Raw genomic sequence first — 19,270 nt, 5'->3', positions numbered from 1 at the left:
TAGATTTTATGATATATATATTTTACTAAAAATAAAAAATAGCATTTAAAAATTGCATTCGGTTGTTAAATGTTTAATTGGCTTCACCAAAGACTTAAAACCCATGAGTACTTCCAGGTCTCAGAATGGTGCAGAAGAGGTGAAGAGAAGAGGAAGCTGGCAGCAGACAGCTGAAACCAGACAGAAAACGTGGAGTTACCATGCTTTGATTCTCTTCTAACTTTACTGAACTGTTCAGCTTACCTTCCCTGCTCCTGTAGCCTGTAGAGTACAGCTTGTGGGGTGGGGGGAGAAAAGCCACAACCTTAGAAAAATGGGTTTCACTACAAATTCATGGTTTTCAATCTTGGTTCAGTTCTCAGAACTGTTATCAGTCCCTTTCCTTACCACTAATCAGCTCCCAAACCTTTGCCGTTTTCTCATCTGCTACTCAATCCCACATGCTGCGCTTAGTACGCAACATCCTCTCCTCAGGGAAAGCAAAGGCCCCCTGGCTTCCCCACCCCCACCAGCCCCACCTCCACTTCCTCTGGTTCTTACTTTCCTTTCTCCAGGTCCTGAGTAGCTGGCATCTCTGGCAAATAACATCCCCACCCCTCCAGCTGGGCTCTGGATTCCTCATCTCTGCCCTCCTCATGAACCCTATCCCATCCATTAACCACTGGTAACTTTACCTTCTCCCTCTCTAGAGGCTCCTGGTCCTCAAGCTACTCCCATGTTTAAAAAATTGTTACCCATCCCAACCCTAACCCTCCTCTAGCTCCCACCCTCTATCTCCCCTTCCTCATTTCCCCAATCCCTACCTCCCATTCACTGCTCCACAGACTACAGTCAGGCCCTACTCCCTGCACACCCAGGCCAACGAGTGTACACTGGCCGACATCATCAGTGACTTCCCATTGACTCATTTCAATGGGTCCTCTTCAATCTTTTTTAAAAATAGAAAATCTTAGCCATATTCAACTGTCTTGACTGGCAGGACCACCATTCACCCAAAATCACCCAAGTCAAAAACCTGTCTCTCCAGGTTTTTCTCTCACTACTTCACCTTCTTATTCGGTCACGATTTCTTTTGACTTAAAAAAAAAAATGAAACATAGTATTATCTTCCTGTTAAAATTTAAAATACAAATAAGCATATAGGATAAAATTAAAATAAGGAATAAGGTACACAAGAAACACCAAAATATGTCCCTACAAAGACCTTCACACAAATGTTTGTAGCAGCACTATTCACAGCAGGCAAAAACTGGAAACCACCCAAATGTCCATCAACCTGTGAATGGTTAAAAAATTGTAGCATAGACATACAATGGAATACTACTCAGCAATAAAAAAAAGAATGAACTGTGCTCATTTCGGCAGCGCATACACTAAAAAAAAAAAATGAACTACTAACACAGTCATCCCTCAGTATCTTAGAGGGGTTGTTCCAGGACCCCAGCAAATACCAAAATTTGCAGATGTTCAAGTCCTTTATATAAAATGACAGTATTTGCATATAATTTATGTACATCCTGTTGTATACATACTTTAAATCATCTCTGGGTTACTTATAATGCCTAATGTAAATGCTACGTAAATAGTTGTGAATACAAAGTAAAGGCTAGGTAAATAGTTGCTGGAACGTGTTAAATTCAAGTTTTGTTTTTTTGAACCTTACTAGAATTTTTTCCCAAATATTTTTTATCTGTGGTTGGTTGAACCCATGAATAGGGAGGACCAACTGTACGTGCAACAACACAGGTGCATCTAAAAAGCAGCATGTGAGCGAAAGCTAGACATGAAAGAAGGCATACTGTGTGATTCCATTCATAGAAAATCTTAGAAAAACCAAACCTACAGTGACAGAAAGCAGATCAATGGTTGTCAGGGGCAGAAGTGTAGGGGAAGACTGACTGCAAAGGGGCACATGGGAACGTGGGGGTGGCAGAAGGCTCTATACCGATTGTGATGGTGGTTATGTGGCTGTATGCGTTTGTCAGAACTCTATTATTGTAAACCTAAAATTAGTGAATTTTATCATTTGTAAATTACCCCTCAATAAAGTTGACTTCTGGAAGTTAATTAAAGTGAGTCTTCTAAAGTGCATCCTAGTTAAGATTTCTGAGTCTGCATTTGTTTTCCATAGTCCTAATTCATATTGTAGTTCCAGGGTAATTCAATCCTATACAGAGTCTTGTGTTTCTCATAATGATGCAACTCCTTCTCAACTGACTGGAAACAATACATAGAATTCTGTTTTATTTCCAGAAGCCTTATCAAGGCAACAATTTACAACGTAAAAGAGTGAATTCTGTTATCATCAACAGAGTAGTACTTTGACTATGATAATTAGGTAGTATGTCACGGATTCCACCTGCTCATTTACTCTCAAATAAGGAAAACTCCTGAATGAAGGAAGACCTCTAACTCCAAAAGGCGAGAACACTGCTCTGCCTTTGAGACACTGTACCTATGTGGAAAATACAGGACAAGGACTTCCTCTTTTTTAACTTTTTTTGGGGGGGGGGGGTAATTAAGTTTATTTATTTTTTTTTACATGGAGGTACTGGAGGTTGAACCCCAGACCTCATGCATGCTAAGCACGTGCTCTACCACTGAGCTATACCCTCCCCTATATTCCTCCTCTTTTTATTCCTTGGAATTGAAATATACATTTTTCTTTATTCCCACCCGAGCCCTAGCACCTAGTAAACAGTACTTAATGTTGACTCCTTCAAAATATTTATTTATTTAATGCATAAATAAATGGAACTGCTGTCACGGGAAGATTCACTTCCTAAACAGTCTATATTTAAACAAATTTTATAATGTTATCAACTTGCCTAATTCTAATAACCAGAAACATATACACAGGTCACAAGCCTTTACCTGTTAAGATAGCTTTTTAATCTTTCACTGAGATGAGTTATGAATGCCTACCTGAAAACCACAAGATGGTGTATTAATGTATGTTCCCTGTGGTTGTACATACAGTTTCCAGAGTTATAGAATAATCATGCTATAATGCAGGGGAGAAAAGCTTGAAGGCAACTAGTTTCCATTCACTTATTATTAGTCTTAGAAAAGATCGATTTTGACAGTTCTACTGACTCACTGACTTGCTTTCCAAAAAACTAAGAAGATTTCCAGCTAACCAGAGTAATTATCCAAAGATTAGTCACCAATGATTAATTTATCTTCTTAAATGACCATAAATAATAGGGATTATATTGCCTTGACATTCTTCCATAATCCATTCTCAGTTGCCACCAGACACCTGAAGTCATCATGATGAATTAGAGGAAGAAGACAGATTAATTGGATTAAGCATTACTTTTACTTGATTTTTTTTTCCAAAAAGAGTTACAGTCTGCCTTTTGATTTAAGTAGCTCAATATCTGTTTCCTAATCAAAGTTACAGAAAACAACTATCACATAGACAAAACTAATTACAATAGCACAAACTTAACAAATGAACACTAAGTTATAGAAAACTGTGTATTTTGAAGTCAATACTAAAAAACATACATTGCTTTTTTGTGATTCCTGAACTTGGAAATTAGCATATCCGTCTGGTGTGTTGACACGGGATTTAAAAGGCTATATGACTTCTGTTTCCCAAACTCTTGAGGGAAAAATGCTTTAGTTTGACTTCCCTTTGCCTCCCCCTCCCCAGAATTACTGAATATCAAGTTCACTTGTCAGCAAGCCAGGGCCTCAGTTCATCTCAACAAGCACAACAGCAGCCAGGCGTGGTCAAGACAGTGCCTCAAACCCTGACAGGCGCTTTAATACAGACCTTGTAAAGAAGCCAAATGGTATGGAAAGACGAAAGGGTTACTGGAAGGGTAGGGGTGTACTGGCTTACAAAATAAGGCAGATACCCTCCCTCTTCTTGCACAACCATCAGTTCCCTTTCATCCACCCCCTGCTTTTACTGGTTCTTCCTCCAGGGTCACTGCACTTCCAGCATCTTCAGCTGGGTTTCAATCACAAGAGAGCAATTCAGGACCTGAATTCTGAGAGATTACAGCACAGCACGTGAGTCAACACACATGCCCACATTTAGGCAGTGTGCCAACCTACTCAGTAACAAGAGTGTCTGACATCTCTGCGGTGCTCTGTGCATCCAAACCACTGTGACGTTCCACTGTCTTACCGGAGTCTTACCGCTACGCTGTGCACCAGGAAACCCGGGTAAAGCAAAACTGCAAGTGGCTTTTTTTGAAGCCAGGCCGTCAGCTTTTATCTGAATTAGGACTGACTCCACTCCTGGCCAGCGAGCACCACAAGATGACACCTCCTCCTTTCCATCAAACCTCAGATGCCTGGAGTGAATGTGCCACAGTCAAGTCCTGTTTCTTAAGGAACTGTATAATATTCCATCCTAGTCCTAGTCAACAGAGAACTTCATTTCATTTATTCTGGTTTTCTAGTAGCTTTCCTAGAAAATGCTTTTAAAGAGTGGGCCTACACCTAAAAGAGCTGTTTTCATTACGAATTGTGAGTCAAGTAGCTGACTCAGTTCCTAAACTCTGTGAAAGCTGATCTATAAGATAACATCTTCCTGTTGAACAAGTTTTTCACCACTGTCAATACTTTACATTTAAATGAGAAATATATAAATTAATTGAAAAAATTCTAAGCCATTCTCACAGGCTCCTGGTCTAGAAAATCTTTAAAGTAAGATTTATACACTGGCTTAATTACATCATGAATGCAAGAGTAAATACCAACAGTCTCAAAGGTCATGTAAACTAAAAGGAAAAAAAAAATAAGTCTTAGGACTAAGTTTTGGACATACTTAAGACAATGATAGTAAAAAATACAATCTGACTTTTGGAAAGCTGCAAATCTGAATTAGAGAAATCTAAATGCTGGGAAGTTTTTTTTTTTTTTTTAAGAATGAAGTTTTGTTACTTTTAAATAAGGTGATTTCAATAGAAACCAACTAAGCTTCCTAGGAGCAGCCCCTGGGGCTTCTTGAGACAGAATTTCTCAGTTTCTATTATTACACCACATTCTTCTTAGAGACAAGGGCTCTTCCAAAGCGTGGTCCACCTCCGGCCTCAGCATCACTCAAAGGCTCCCAGTTCACATGCCCAGTTATCTACTTGACATCATTCCCTGATGTCCTGCTGGCATTTAACGTTCACATGTCTAGCATCTGAGTCAGCCTTTCCCTGTCACCTCTTCCTCCACATGCCCCTGGCCCTGTCAATGGCACCATCCAGGACTGTCTACATCATTTGTAAGGCCCAGTACAAAATGAAAATGTGGGGCTCCCAGTTCAAAAACTATTTAGATGCAGTCTCCAGACACAGGCATCATCTCTGTTTCCGTGTTACTGTCCACATCCATCATTTCCCAGACTTCTCTCAGTCTGTCCTTTGAAATGTCTCACATCTGCCCCTTTCTGCCCGCTTCCACTGCTGCACCTCAAATCCACCCCGGCTCCCAGCCAAGAACTCTGGAATTGGTGTTCCTCCTACTTCTTTCCCTCTGCAACCCGGTCACAACCTTTCAAGGCACCCTTCAGAAACCCCTGATATCTCCCCATTGCCTGTCTATTAAATCACATCCACATTTCTTCACTCGGCACTCAAACCTTCCATTCCCCAGCTCCACCATTCCTTTCCCAGCCTTATCTTCTGGGACTTTCCTCTACATATTCTGGGCTCTAGCTAAATCAAACTCCTTGTCATGCACTTAATGAGCCCAGTGTGTAGTCGAGTATAAAGAATCGTGATACCAGAGACTTAGGTTCAAACCCAGCTCCACTACTTTCTAGCCTCAGTTGCCCACCTAAAACGTGAGGGTCATAACAGCAGTTATACCACAGGATTCCTGGAGAGATAAAACACTATAAAATACACAGTGCAGTATGGTTAACACATTCGTTATTAGACTGCATCCTGGCCCCTACCCAGGCCTTGGAATATCTTTTTCTGTTAAATCTGCTGAGGAAAATCTACCAATCCTTTAAAACCTAACTCTAAAGCTACCTCCAGAAAGCTTTCCCTGATCAGCTCAGTCAGAAGTCATTTTGCCTTCCTCTAAAATCTGATACCTTGTTTACACTGCATTTAACATGGCTGGCACACTGCCTTCGAGTTATTTATGTACATAGCATTTCCTCTCTTCTCATAACCTCAAGAGTATGGAATAAGTCAAATTCCTGTTTGTGCATGGCTCCTAGTACAGTTCGTGCTCAAATGATATCTGTATCACTTTTAAAAATAAATAAGAGCACAAATAATAATTGTAAACACATACAACCAAATTAATTAATTAAAGCTATTTCAAAATTAGCGGGGTCCAAGGGAGGCTGAGGCAAGGCGACAGCACAGAGAGCATGAGACAGGGCTGCTCTTGCAGATGAGATGTCACCTGAAGGAGTCACTAACTCCTCGAGGCCAAGTCTCCAGGTGCTAAATTACCATCCTCTCTCCCAACCCCAAGAAAGGCCTTCATTGACACCTGGGCTGAGAGAGTGGAGGAAAAGGAACAAGAGAAGAGCATGCCCCACCTGCCAAGGTATGTCAGATGAGAATCTAAGGCCCAGGATGATCTCAGGCCTTTCCAGTGTTCCCACTTGTGGTAACCAAGTTTTACTCCAATATATTCACAGATGTGTGTCCTCTTAGATATCATTCCCAAGTCATTTGCTGCTTCTAAAGGGCTCAAAAGCTGGAAAACGCACTGCCCTAAAAGCAAGGAAATGTGATTTAAAACTAATTTTTAAAAGTACCATTGGAGAGGGAGGGTATATAGCTCAGTGATAGACGGCATGCTTAGTTCAATCTCCAGCACCTCCATTCAAATAAAACAAATATATAAAACCTAATTACCTCCCCCCAAAATAAAAAAAATCCCATTGGCAATTATCAAATTAACAAATATTAATAAAAATAAAAGCTAACATTGGTAGGTTTCTCAGGAAGCCAGTATATTGCTGGTGCCCAGTAAAATGACTCAAGTTCTATAAAGAACAATCTGGCAATGTATGACACGTGTTATAAAGTTGTTCATTCCCTTTGAACTGGTAATCTCACTTTTGGACATATACCCCAAGGAAGCAATCCAAAAGGGGAAAAAATATAATTTGTTCAAAGATGCATACAGATACGCCATTTACATTGCATAACACGGCCTATGATTCAAAGACCCAGCACAGGAGGCCTGGCTGAGTAATCCAGGGTAGGTCAGCATGGCTGCTGAACACTGCACATATTGAAAACAGAAGCAGGTACATTATGTGATATGTGAAAAACATACCTAAAATTCTGTTCATTGAGAAACAGAAAAACAAAATATTCACAAATAAACCTACAATTTCTTATTTCCAATTCTGAAATCCTCAACCCAAAGTTTTTTGTAAGATGGTATCAATACTCACTTGGAAGCAAAACAGGATCTGAGCTGCCATGCGGCTATTTATGGTTTCTGATTGCTCTGAATAGCCATACATTTTATGGCAGAAACATCAGTGTATTTGATTACAGGGTGCTGCCTCAGACTCACTGGGAATGTGAGGTATTAATATAGGTGTATGAATCAGGTTACTTTTTAAAAATCCCAAAACACAAATGGCCCCAAGAGTTTCAGATAACGGACTGTGACTCTGTACTGATGACATCAGTTATAAATTTAAAGTAAAAGAGGGGCATGAGGAGTATAGCTTAGTGGTAGAGCACATGTTTGGCATGCACAAAGTCCTGGGTTAATCCCCAGTGCTTCTGTTAAAAGGCAAAATAAAAAATAATAATAAAATTAAAATAAGTTAAAAAAAATCACAAAAAAAATTTTAAAGGAGAGGAGGGTATAGCTCAAGTGGTAGAGCACACTCTTAGTGTACACAAGGTCCTAGGTTCAATCTCCAGTACCTCCTCCAAAAATAAATAAGTATACCCAATTACCCCCCAAAAATAAATGAATAAATAAAACTTTTTAAAAATAAAGTAAAAGAGTTAAAGTTTGATATTCCTTGGATTTGCTGAAAAGTGTTCAAAAGGAGTGTATTCTCTCAGAAAGGCTCCTTATAATGCTAACATCTTCAGGAGTGTATGAAAAAGACAAACCAAATCCCAAACCAATAAAACTGAACTTCTCTCTTTTTACTTAGATTCAAGAAGATTTCACAGCATTTCTGGAGAACAGTCAGTCTTCTGTCCTACTGAGCATCATTTAAAGACACAAGTTTATTAAAAGAAATGATAAATGCTCATGTTTTATGAAGAACACTAATCTAAAATTTAAGCCATGTAAAAGCATTACTTTAAATCTTTTAGTTTAAATGAACATTTAATATGTAAACATTTTTTTACTAGGCAAAGTTTTTTCCCCCCTGGTGGCAACAAAATGTGTCTTTGAGATTTTTTTATTTCTGGTGGCCAGCAGCAAAATGTGGGAAAACATTCTATTTGCCTTTGCCCCCATACAAGGGGCCTGTGTACCAGAAACACACAAGTACTATCAAACAAGAGGATTTTCGATTATGAATTATCACTCTGGATTTAATGTTTCCCATACAATTATGCATACAAACACAAATACTCATCTATTATCTCTTCTGACCTAGCTCCTCTATCATCCTTTACCCCCAAAAAGAGAAATATCAACAAGAAGTTAATGGGCAGTGTCTGGCTAGGGCTCAGGTGTGATTGGCATTGTATGATCTCACTTTTAACGACTGTCCATCTGATATTATGTAGCTCCATTTTCATCCAAAACAAAATGTGGCCAAATAATCTGATCTTATTTAAAATCAGGTCCCTTTACCAGTTCCAGCCTGTTCTATAATTAACATTTTTTCTCTGAGGAGACAAAATATAACACCTACAACAAAAACTCCATACATCTATCATTTATTCCTACAAAACTGCTTATTCTTAGGACAAGTTTACTATTATAGTCATTAAAGTTAATATTTCTAATGCTAATGGTTAATTATTTTTAATATTAATATTTTGCTATTATAAAAGTAACACTTGTTCAACATAGAAAAATTAGAAGCTACAGATAAACCAACAGAAAGCAAGAAATCCAAAAACCCGGCACTGGGAGGTAACTTTGGAGTTGGGGACATTGCTGTTAAAGGTCAAGTGCTGCATTACTATAGGACAACCACAACTTTCTGCCCCTATTTGTGCTAAAACATCAATTAACTTTGTGGAATGTCACTGTTTAAACAACCATGGACAAATGTGAATCCTCTGAAATGCTGCCATTTGAAATTGGAACATGAAGTCAAAACTAATAAAAAGGATAATTAAGCAAGATGAAAAGGTTTTTACTACTAAAAACAGTCAGCAGACTAACCCACCTGACTTGGCATTCATACCTACCTACCCAGAAAAGTCAATAAATATCCCCACTTAATGAGTAGTGGGTGGTTTTCTTCTACTTTCATAAAACCGGGTTTTGGATCCAATCTAAGTTCGTCACAAGACTAAATTTTGATTTTCAGATCACATACTGAACTCTCTTGATGCAATTTACTCTTTAGCAAAAACAAAAAACTATTAATAGCTGAACTACAGACCAATGCACCTTTCCCTGACTTTTATCCACTAATTTAACCAGGGTCTTTCACTTAGACTTAACCATCTAATGATAGAAAAGCATACCCTGAATTGAATGTAAAACTTCAGTCAGTGATTCTCAAGTCGGAAGACTGGAGGAGGAAGGCCCCAGAGAGGCACGTTCAGTTTTAAAAAGCATATTCAATATTATAATTTTGTATTTTAAAAAAACAAACAAAAAAAAGAATCCTAATCACTTCCATAATACCACTAAAAGTAAAGTGACAAAATCTTAGCTAGTGGGTAAATACAGACACATCGCTTTATCTTCTGGTTATTGGGGAATCTCACTCAAAAGGTAAACTACCCTTGAAGGTGTGTATCACAGTGTCCAAGCACAGCAAGATTTTTATGTTTATCAAGAGGGAACAAAGGGGGTTAGAAACACTGCTTTGGTTCATGAATATTATTTCAAATTTTTATTTCATGTGTACCCCGTAATTAAAAACTACTGAAACGAAAAAAGACTTCCAACTTGGGAATAAGGCAAGTCATCTTCACAGTTCCTTAGCTGTAGTTCCTGTGTGTAAGGCGGGGAGTTACTTTTGCTGTTAATGAAGAAAACTTATTAGCACATTTGGACCACGGTTGACTAAAAGCACTACTTTTCTCCACCATTCCAGTCCCAGAGGTGGAGGGTGGCTCTGTGTGGCGCTTCCCTGCAGCTCCCAGGAGGGGTGGAGTTGGCCCTTCTCAATCACTGCCAACAAAAACACCCACGGTTCCTACGTGGGTGGCTCCAGATGAGGCCAGGGCACAGAGCTGTGGTGCGCTCTCTTTGAGCGGAGTTTGGGGTTTTGTTTGTTTTTGTTAAGGTTTGTTTGTTTCACTTGAATATGAGATCAAATCCCTAGTTGAGCTGTGATAACTCTAAATGGAATTTGATTCCAAAAACAACTTCAGAGGATTTCTGATAACTTGGGTAGGAGACACCATTAAGGTTCTAGGCAACATACAGGTAAGTACAGAGAAAATTGTTTCAAGGCGGGGAAAAAGGCAGGGTTCTACAATTCAAGACAACTTTAACATATGGATAAAATTACACCCAGCTAAAAAGACGCTTTTTAATTCAACTTAATGGATGTAAATATTGATATCATGTGCCCCAACCCTAAAAATGTGCACGTCACAGCTTCATTATCTAAAAATGGAGGTAATGACACACCACAGGACTACTCTAAAAAATAAAAAGAAGTAATGTATGTGAAAGCTCTTTCTTTATGGTAAAGGACTATGCAAATTATCGCCTAAATATGAGTCATCTTAAAAGTGTCTTTCACAGAATGCTAGATTAGAATAGGCTGAAATTAGGTTCTCTGTCTTCCATTCTCAGCTTAATTCATAATCCATCTGAATTCTTGCTACCCCCAAAACATTCCATGTGCACATATGCATCAAAAATATAACAATGTAAAATAAACAACAATGTCCTACTGTATAGCACAAGGAACTGTATTTAATATCCTGTAATAAACCATAATGGAAAACAATATGAAAAGAATATACATATAAAAGAATATACATATGTACACATATATATGTATAACTGAATCACTTTGCTCTACACCGGAAACTAACACATTGTAAATCAACTATACTTCAATTTAAAAAAAGGTAACAACAGTTGCATAAAAGCACTGTTTACCCCACAGCCATGATAAAAGGGAATAAAATGGCTAACCATTTCGTCAGAATCTTCTAAGGACCAACAACCACACTGAAGAGAGGAGTGGCACACATAGAGGCACAGAGGCAGAAGACAGCAGGACCGGTTTAGGAAAGTGCAAGACCTTCAGGCAGGCTGGAGCGTAAGAGCCAGAACAGAGAGAGAGGTGAGAAGCAAGGCGAGAGGGTGAGAAGGCTCGAATGCCTTCATAGGAGTTGGACATATTTCTAGAACTAATGGGTTATCACTGATGGCTTTTACACAGAAAAATGATATGGTCTAATGTTTCAGAAAAATCACTTACGTGTATAACCGAGGACAGGCAGACCAGTTAATAGGTTAAGACAATAACTGAAGCCAAAAGTAATGAAGGCATGAATTAAGGCACAGCACTAAAGGAAAAGAAGGATTGACGGATGATGCATTAAGGAGGTAAACCCAAAAGGACTCCGTCTGACTTAACAAAGTAGGAAGGGAAAGGGGGGAAATAAGAAATTAAGGTGGATTCCAGGTTTCTGACCTGAGTAGCCAGAGGTGCTATGTATGCACTGAGAATTCAGAAAGAAGGCTACACCCGTCCACAGGTGGGCTGTTGGTTTTGGTGGTAGATGAAGACTATATGGGGTGGCTAAAAAATGAGTTCATTTTAGGTTGAGTATGATGCACCTATGCATCCAAATGGACCTGTCCAGAAAGTTAGTATGGGACTTGAATACAAAGAAGAGTATTTGGAAATAACAACCCCAAGAAAGTGGCTGGAGCCACTGGCATGTGAGACAGGCAGGAAAGGCAGGAAAAGTGATGCAAGTACCTGGCCTGCGACTAAGCCTCCAGGAACTGCAACATGGGTTCAACAGGGACCCATATAAAACGACTCAGCAGATCACACCCAGAGCACCCAGAACACTTTCTTCTAGAAGCCATCTCAAAACCTCTCCCTGAAATAACTCGCTAGGCTTTTGTCTTGGGTAGATTTGGTTCCTTTAGCAGTTAGTTTTATTGATAAAAATCCCACAATAAAGCACCATAGGAACACTCACATTGTTGTAGTTAATCAGAACTCACTATACTCTATTTACACTCTTCAGTCTTGCTCTGAATTCAGACACATTCTGGAAATGGAATATGAAATGCTCACACCATGCTAATTTCTTTATTATCCCAAAATCCTGGAAGCATTTTTGTGGTTTAAGGGCTTATTTTAGCAGCAGTTTAGATGAATCATGTGGAATATAAGGTTGGATATTTTAAGACAGAGGAGAATGAAGGAAATTCAGGCATCCTAACAGCTGTCAAAAGTGAGTTCTCTTAGCTTAGCAACCTCGCTCTGAGTGCAAATAACAGGTATTTTTCTAATAGTGAAAGATGTACAGTGTGGGACCATGAGCCAGATCATTTGTTCACTGTAACCATCTCGACAAAGCACCACTACTAAAAACTTTTCTATGATACAGGAATGGTTAGTTACACAGGGAGCTTTCCCCACCAAAAATAAAGCCCTCAGCATAAAAGCCAGACATACCAGTTCAAGCTCTGAACTACAGTCAAAACCTCCTGTAAGTTCAGGTGCAGCATACAACTGCAGTATGAAAATAACAGCAGACTATCAGTCTGTAGATGCAAAACTTTAAAAAAAAAAAATCTTCAGGAATAATTATCTGACTTAAAGTTTCAGAGGTGCCAGGAAGACTATACTGAGAGGTGCTGCAAGATGCATTCATCCCTAAATGCTACTGTAAATTCTACTTTGTGATTGTAACTGTCTAAAGAGCAATCTGCCTCCATACAGGAATGGCAGGGTTGCATTAAAGATTGTAACCAAAGAGCCTCCCTTTTGGAACCTTTTTTGATAGCCCACTTTCCTTTAAAACTATTTAACTTTTAATACCTTGATTTGTAACATTTGAAATATTACCTTGATTGGAAATATCCAAGAAAGGAACATAATGTGCAGTGTTTCCAAAACTTATTTAACCACAGGCCCCTACTTTAAAGAAAGGCTATTAAAGAACACATTTTGGGAAGCAGAGGTCTTTGTGACCAAGACTTTGGACCATAAAGACATGCTTTCTTCAGAAGAATATTATTAATGATCCTAAATACTGATTCTGAAGACATATTTGTTTTAAATAGTTATTTTTTAAATGTCAATATGCCATTACAATTTTTTTTCTTTTTCCAGGAAGAAAGCAGATAAGTAAACAAGATTAATACCCTAGTAAGATCCCAGAGAGTGTCCATGGCACTTCATCAGGAAGCTAAAAGAAACCTAGGAACTAAAACAGATTATCCAACAACCAGCAAAGTGAAAGCAAAGCTGCAATGTCTAAGGGAAAACAATATTCCACTTAATCTATAGTATCTGTTTAAGTTTTCCCAAAAGTGTCTGATTTCCCCCCACCCAGGCAAGAAGGATGCACATGTGAACAGATGCAAACTGATCTGAAAAGAGACAGCTCAAGCTCAGCTTGCTCCCTCTGATGGACCTTACTAACAGCAGTACGGGCAAGGCATGTCTCCCAGTGCCATGTCATCTGCGGCCAGGATAATATAACGGAGCTGTGATGCACTCAACATTTTTCATTGGTTCTACTGCTTAAGTTGGAGTTCAGCTTGCTTCCTCTTTCCAAAGTCTTAATTTCATAGTGAGATTTATTACCACAGAGAAAGAGGCCATCAAATGCCTTTCCCAGCCTCCACCATTCGCTGGAATTTCCTTTTTAGAGTCCTAGTATATTGCAAAGGGAAGTATTCTATCTGTTTACTTATTTGCACCCCACAGCAGATCAAAAGCTCCTTGGAAACAGCTGACCTTGTCTCTCTCAGTTACCACCTCCAGTGGCCAGCACAGAGGGTATCTAAACATTCATAGAATGAACGAGGAGTAACGTTGAGTAAACTCACTTATATCTTAGTGTGAAAGAACTTCTTCAGGCCCTTTCCTGAGAAATTTTGGGTGGATCATTAGTTACATAAAGAGAAGTAAGACTGAGGAATACTCCTCTGCAGTTCTGCCTGGAAATAACTGTTCTGCTGCAGATCAGTCTAAAGGAGCCTGGTTCTTCAAAGCAAACTCCAAACTTTTGCTTGAATGCCCTATGAAATGATCTTGTTTCTCCATGAACATCTTCAAAGATCTATTTCAATGAATATTAACAATTGGCAATTGTTTACTGACAGCAAAATAAGACCAATAAGCAGGGACCCTAATCTTTTAGACTTCTTTTCTAACCTCAGAATTATTGGTATAGCATTCAATCAATTGCTAACACTTGAGTTAATCAAACATAAAGAACATTGGATTAGCAGAATGTTATCTAGCCCATGCAATACGATCAACCAAAAACCTAGCTTCTGGACTCAGATAAACCTGAGGTTGAACCCTGGCTCCACTGCTTAATCTCTATAAGCCTGAGTTTCCACATCTGAAAAGAAAGATTAAATAAAGCCTATCTCATGAAGTTGCGGTTAGGTTTAAACAGGAATGAATGTAAAGTGCTTGGCACTGGGCCTGGCACATAGGAAGTTCTCAAGAAATGTGAACCACCATTTGGAAGTCTAGGCTCCCCTTCCACCACCACCTCCCTGTGTGTCCCTGGGCTACTCACTATGAAGAAGCTAATGAACACATGGAGACAATTAACTGTCCTCTAATACCCAGATTCTCAAACATGAATAAGATAATAGAAAATGACCAAAACTTTGAAAATAAAAGCCTTAAACAATTCCCAATTAAAAAACAAAACAAAACAATTCGCGATATTCCTTGCATTGTACTTGAAGCTTGCATATGTTTGATTACGGATGACTCAGCATTACAATATCAAAATTTGAAAAGTATGAACAGTCCAACTCCAAAGCAGGTATTCTCCAATACTTCAATGTCTGTTGTAGAGGATGTAGTTTATGTGAAACACCTGTGTGTGAGACAGCAAAAGAGTGGGGAGAGAGGAAAGGAGGGGGAAGAAGGGAGAAAGGAAGGGAGGAAGGGAAGGATAGAGGGAGGGAGAAACAGAAAGCAGTGGAGGAGAGCGAGAAATCTCAACATTAACTGGCTTTAAAGACTATCCTATCACCATTTTTTCACAGGTGAGGTTAAATCTGTTTTCTTCCTCAAAGCTTAAAATTTATCTGCTGTACATGTTTCACATATCGACTGTTGTTCAGGCTGTTGTTCCATCCAGCTGCTGTGTTACACATGGTCACTACAAGTGCACAGGGCCCCTTTGCAGGAATTAGATAACGGGCACGCAGAGTGCAGGCTGGTTTTCAGTCACCATTTACCTGAGTTGTGCATCTTTGTGCAAGGGCACAACTATACATGGCAGTCACGCAGACAAGCACAAAGATCTTCAATGTTTAACTGGCACACCTGTATAGTTGTTTATATGATACACACCCACACATATATAAATATGACTGAAAGCTGCAAAGGATTTAACTGAGTAAATGGAGAAAGATATTCAAAGCTGAAAATATGTTTAGAGTTTTCAAAAAGCTCAAGAGAGGAGGTCCCTGTGGCCTCCCTTGCCCTGCAGCTACCCAGAATTGGGATATTGTAATCAATGGGAATTTGGGGGACAGGAGGAAGGCAGAGGCATCCACACTGCAAAACTCTGACCCCTGGCAAAGTTATAGTCTCTCTCTAGCAGTTGCTCACTCTCTCTCTCTCAAAAAACGTTATGAAGGAAGGAGAGAAAAAAAAAGAAAGAAAGAAAAGAAAACCTCCATAGACACCGATGAACCTACTCACCTGAGTTTGCCAAACCAGTGGTAAACAAGACTGTTCTATCTTGGAGTTTTGACTACATTAAAATCTGTAATCCTGGGCAAGAATATTCTAAATGCACAAAATTATTTTTGTTCACTACTGCATATGCATATCTATCCTGCTAAACTTCACAATGCCTGTCTTCCAAGGAAATACATGGTATTACATTTTGAACACTTCTGTACCTAGCCCTGTGACCTGCATAACACAACAGCTTCAAGAGCTATTTAAGGAACAGAAATTCCAGGTTAAATATGGTACCTGATTCACTTCAGCAAGGAGACAATATAAGAATATGCATGGCAGCACTGTCTATAGTAAATCTAGAAGTAATCTAAATGTTTACTAAAGGAAGAATGCATAAAGTATAATATATTCTTACAACAGAGAATGGAGTTAAAATGCAAAGAATTTATGTTATCAGCTCAAATTGAGGTACTAAGGGGATAAAGTCACAAACATAATGCAGAAGAGAAGAAAAGCAAGTTGCACAATATACATATAATAAATACTATTTATACCTAAGGCTTTAAAACTCTCAACCTTACCGCTCCCTTAGAATTTGTTATGACAGTCTTGCATATACCTTGTATGCACACTAAAAAACCTAAGGAAAAATTCACTCGTAAAAAACTTGAAAATCAAAGTTTAAAAAAAAAAAAAGACTATTTTATAAAGTTCCCCAAACGGTAGGGAGGGAGCCTGATTTAGTATTGGAAATCATTTATCCCTTTAAGACATAAGATGTGTGTTCCATCTCCATTCTGGGCTCACTAAGATGCATTATTTCACCAAGCTTCACTTTTCTCACCTAAATGGGGTGGACAATGCCTGCCTTGCAGGATGAGGTGAAATAACGTATATAAAAAAGTCATGCAGAAGGTCTTGTTTTTTGCCTAATCAGTCAAGAGATCAGGTAATGGCCCTCTACAGGGGAAAAAAAATGTTGAGTCTGCACCTTTTTCATCTAGTTTGGTATATGGTTAATTATGACCAAAAAAAAAAACACACAACAGGAAAGGGCAACCCTTCACCTTGCTCTTCCCAGATCCTGATCTGGCTGCCTCCTATGTTTCCTATATCTCGCAGGGTGAGACCCTCACTCCACTCCCCACCCCCCTCAAAAAACCCACGAAACTGTGGCTGCTGCAGGGCTCCCTTCGGAACTCCCCGTGACCTTGGAATACGTCTCTTTCATCTTGCCAAACCTGCCTCCCCCCAGTATATACAACCCTCTGCAGCGCCGGGGACAGATGAACAAAAACCCAACCGTCATGGTCACGAAAGAGACCGTAAAAATGACAGAGCGTGTAATTGGGTTCAGAAGGTTCCGTTTGTTTTCAAAAATCAAGACAAAGTCTACCGTAGACTCTTAGCACCTATTCTGCAGAGAGGAAAGCAGGAAAATGTAGGCAAATAAGTTTTCCGACTTCCTTCCAAATCCAGTCGCTACATAAGGATTCAATACAAAGACAGGCGCACCAAGGCCCCGGGAGCTGCAAGCTCCTTTTGCCATTGGACAGACCCACCCCTCACACCCTCCAGCACACACTGGAGCCACCGAGGCGCAAGCCGCGGCGCCAACGCGCACTCCACACGCGGGATGCGCTGGGGTCCTCGCGCTCGCCCCCCGGGGCTGCCGGCAGCCGGTGCTGCTCCTCACCTGTCTTGAAGACCATTTTGTCATCGTCCTTGGACCCGAAGGTCTTCAGCATAGACACGAAGAGCACCCCGCAGGCGTTCTGGATGCCGAATACCGACCCGTTGCACCACATGGCCGCCAGCATCACGAGCCAGCCCCAGCCGCCCTCAGGGGGCTCGGGGGGCTCGGCGCCCGCCGGCCCCGCCAGCTCTACTTCCACCTTCTCGGCCGCCGTCGCCTCGGGGCTGTCCGAGGGTCCCAGGCCGGGCAGCGGAGCGGCCCCAAGGGGCGCCGGGCCGGGCGGCTGCGCCTCGCTCGTCCCCCGCGCGGCGGCGGGATCCTCCTGGGAGGGCACCATGGCCCGAGGCGGCCCCCTCGGGCGCCGGGGGAGCGCGAGGGGCGTGAGTTCCCCGCCTGCTGGCGGAGGAGCCGCCGAGCGGGGCAGGCGGGCTAGCGAGGCCGAAGTGAGGGCGGTGGAGCCCCTGGCGGGCTGGCGGGCGACGCAAAGATAGGACTTCGGCTTCCCAGTCACGCACCCGGACTGAGCAGGCGGCCGGGCAGCCAGCTCTTAAAGACGCCCCCGGCCCCGCCGCCTGGGGGCGTGGCCGGTGGCAGGACCTGCCCCGGAATCTCCAGATGATTGGGCTTCGGAAGAGCGCAGGGGGCCCGCCCCCCGCCCGCGGCGTGCGGACCCAGGTGACGGATTTTACGCGCGCGCCTGCAGCGGGCCGCCTCCTACGCAGTGGGGGTCACAGTTGTGTAGGTCACCGGGCCTCAAGGTGTTAACGGACAGGGAGCGTGTCCTAGGTGCAGACTAGGTGGTCATCAGGACCGCAGTAGGGGGCCTTCTTTAACCTCAGCTCACTGACACAGCGTCACAGCCAAACTAACATTGTCTCTGGTTTGGTTTGGTTTGGTTTGGTTTTTGGCATTCACCTCTTATTACTGATTATAATATATAAGGTAGGTTGTGCCACCTGCTTACTTAAAAAGGAAGTTGGAAAGATCAGAGGCCTTATTTAATTACTTCATTTCTCCTGAATTCATACACAGTTTCCTATGAGTATCTGGCATATTGAAGAGGCTCATTTTGCACCGAAGTCTTCAAATAACATTTTTGACAGCTAGAAAACATTTCTTTTAAACTATAGCACAGTTGTTTGCACTTGAAACAAAAACTAACACCTGTATTCAACTCCTTTGTCTCCCCTAAGCATGGACCAACAATGTATGTAAAAGAAAGGAAGAGTAACTAGCTATGCAATATTGAGCACAATTCTTAATTTCTCAGTTACTCATTCTTCACTTCAAAGTCAAAATAGCTAGTTACTTTATGATGGAGTACACAAATGAGTATGATTGATCTCATTTCTGCCTCTACCTGTTCAAAAACTAGTAGGAAGAAGTCCTGGTCTAAAATAGGAGGCTCAGATGATGTGTTATAATACATGTACAACAAAGAGAAGTGGGATAAAACCATTAAATTCTCTTCAAAACACTAGAGAAGAGGTTCTATAGCAAATAGCCTTTGAGCCGAGCCCTGAATCATACAGGCAACTTCAGTGAGCAAAGATAAGGGAAGAGCATTCTAGGTGGAGAAAACAGTGTTAGCTAAGGGAAAG

The 19,270-nt window shown here is 40.8% G+C and overlaps 1 protein-coding gene across 1 annotated transcript in view; it reads right to left on the bottom strand.

Moving 5' to 3' along the window:
• Window positions 1-18,223, bottom strand: part of SLC16A10 (solute carrier family 16 member 10) — a 104,138-nt gene extending 85,915 nt beyond the window's left edge. Inside the window, exon 1 of the mRNA XM_032484706.1 lies at window positions 17,670-18,223. Within this exon, the coding sequence (XP_032340597.1) occupies window positions 17,670-18,006 (337 nt within the window). The 5' untranslated portion in view covers window positions 18,007-18,223. The remainder of the gene's footprint in view (window positions 1-17,669) is intronic.
• Between the last annotated feature and the right edge of the window lie 1,047 nt (window positions 18,224-19,270).

Source organism: Camelus ferus, chromosome 8, assembly GCF_009834535.1.
Source record: "Camelus ferus isolate YT-003-E chromosome 8, BCGSAC_Cfer_1.0, whole genome shotgun sequence".
Classification (NCBI taxonomy): Eukaryota; Metazoa; Chordata; class Mammalia; order Artiodactyla; family Camelidae; genus Camelus; species Camelus ferus.
The sequence above is the reverse complement of the archived record's forward strand: the minus strand, read 5'-3'. Positions and strand labels throughout refer to the sequence as shown.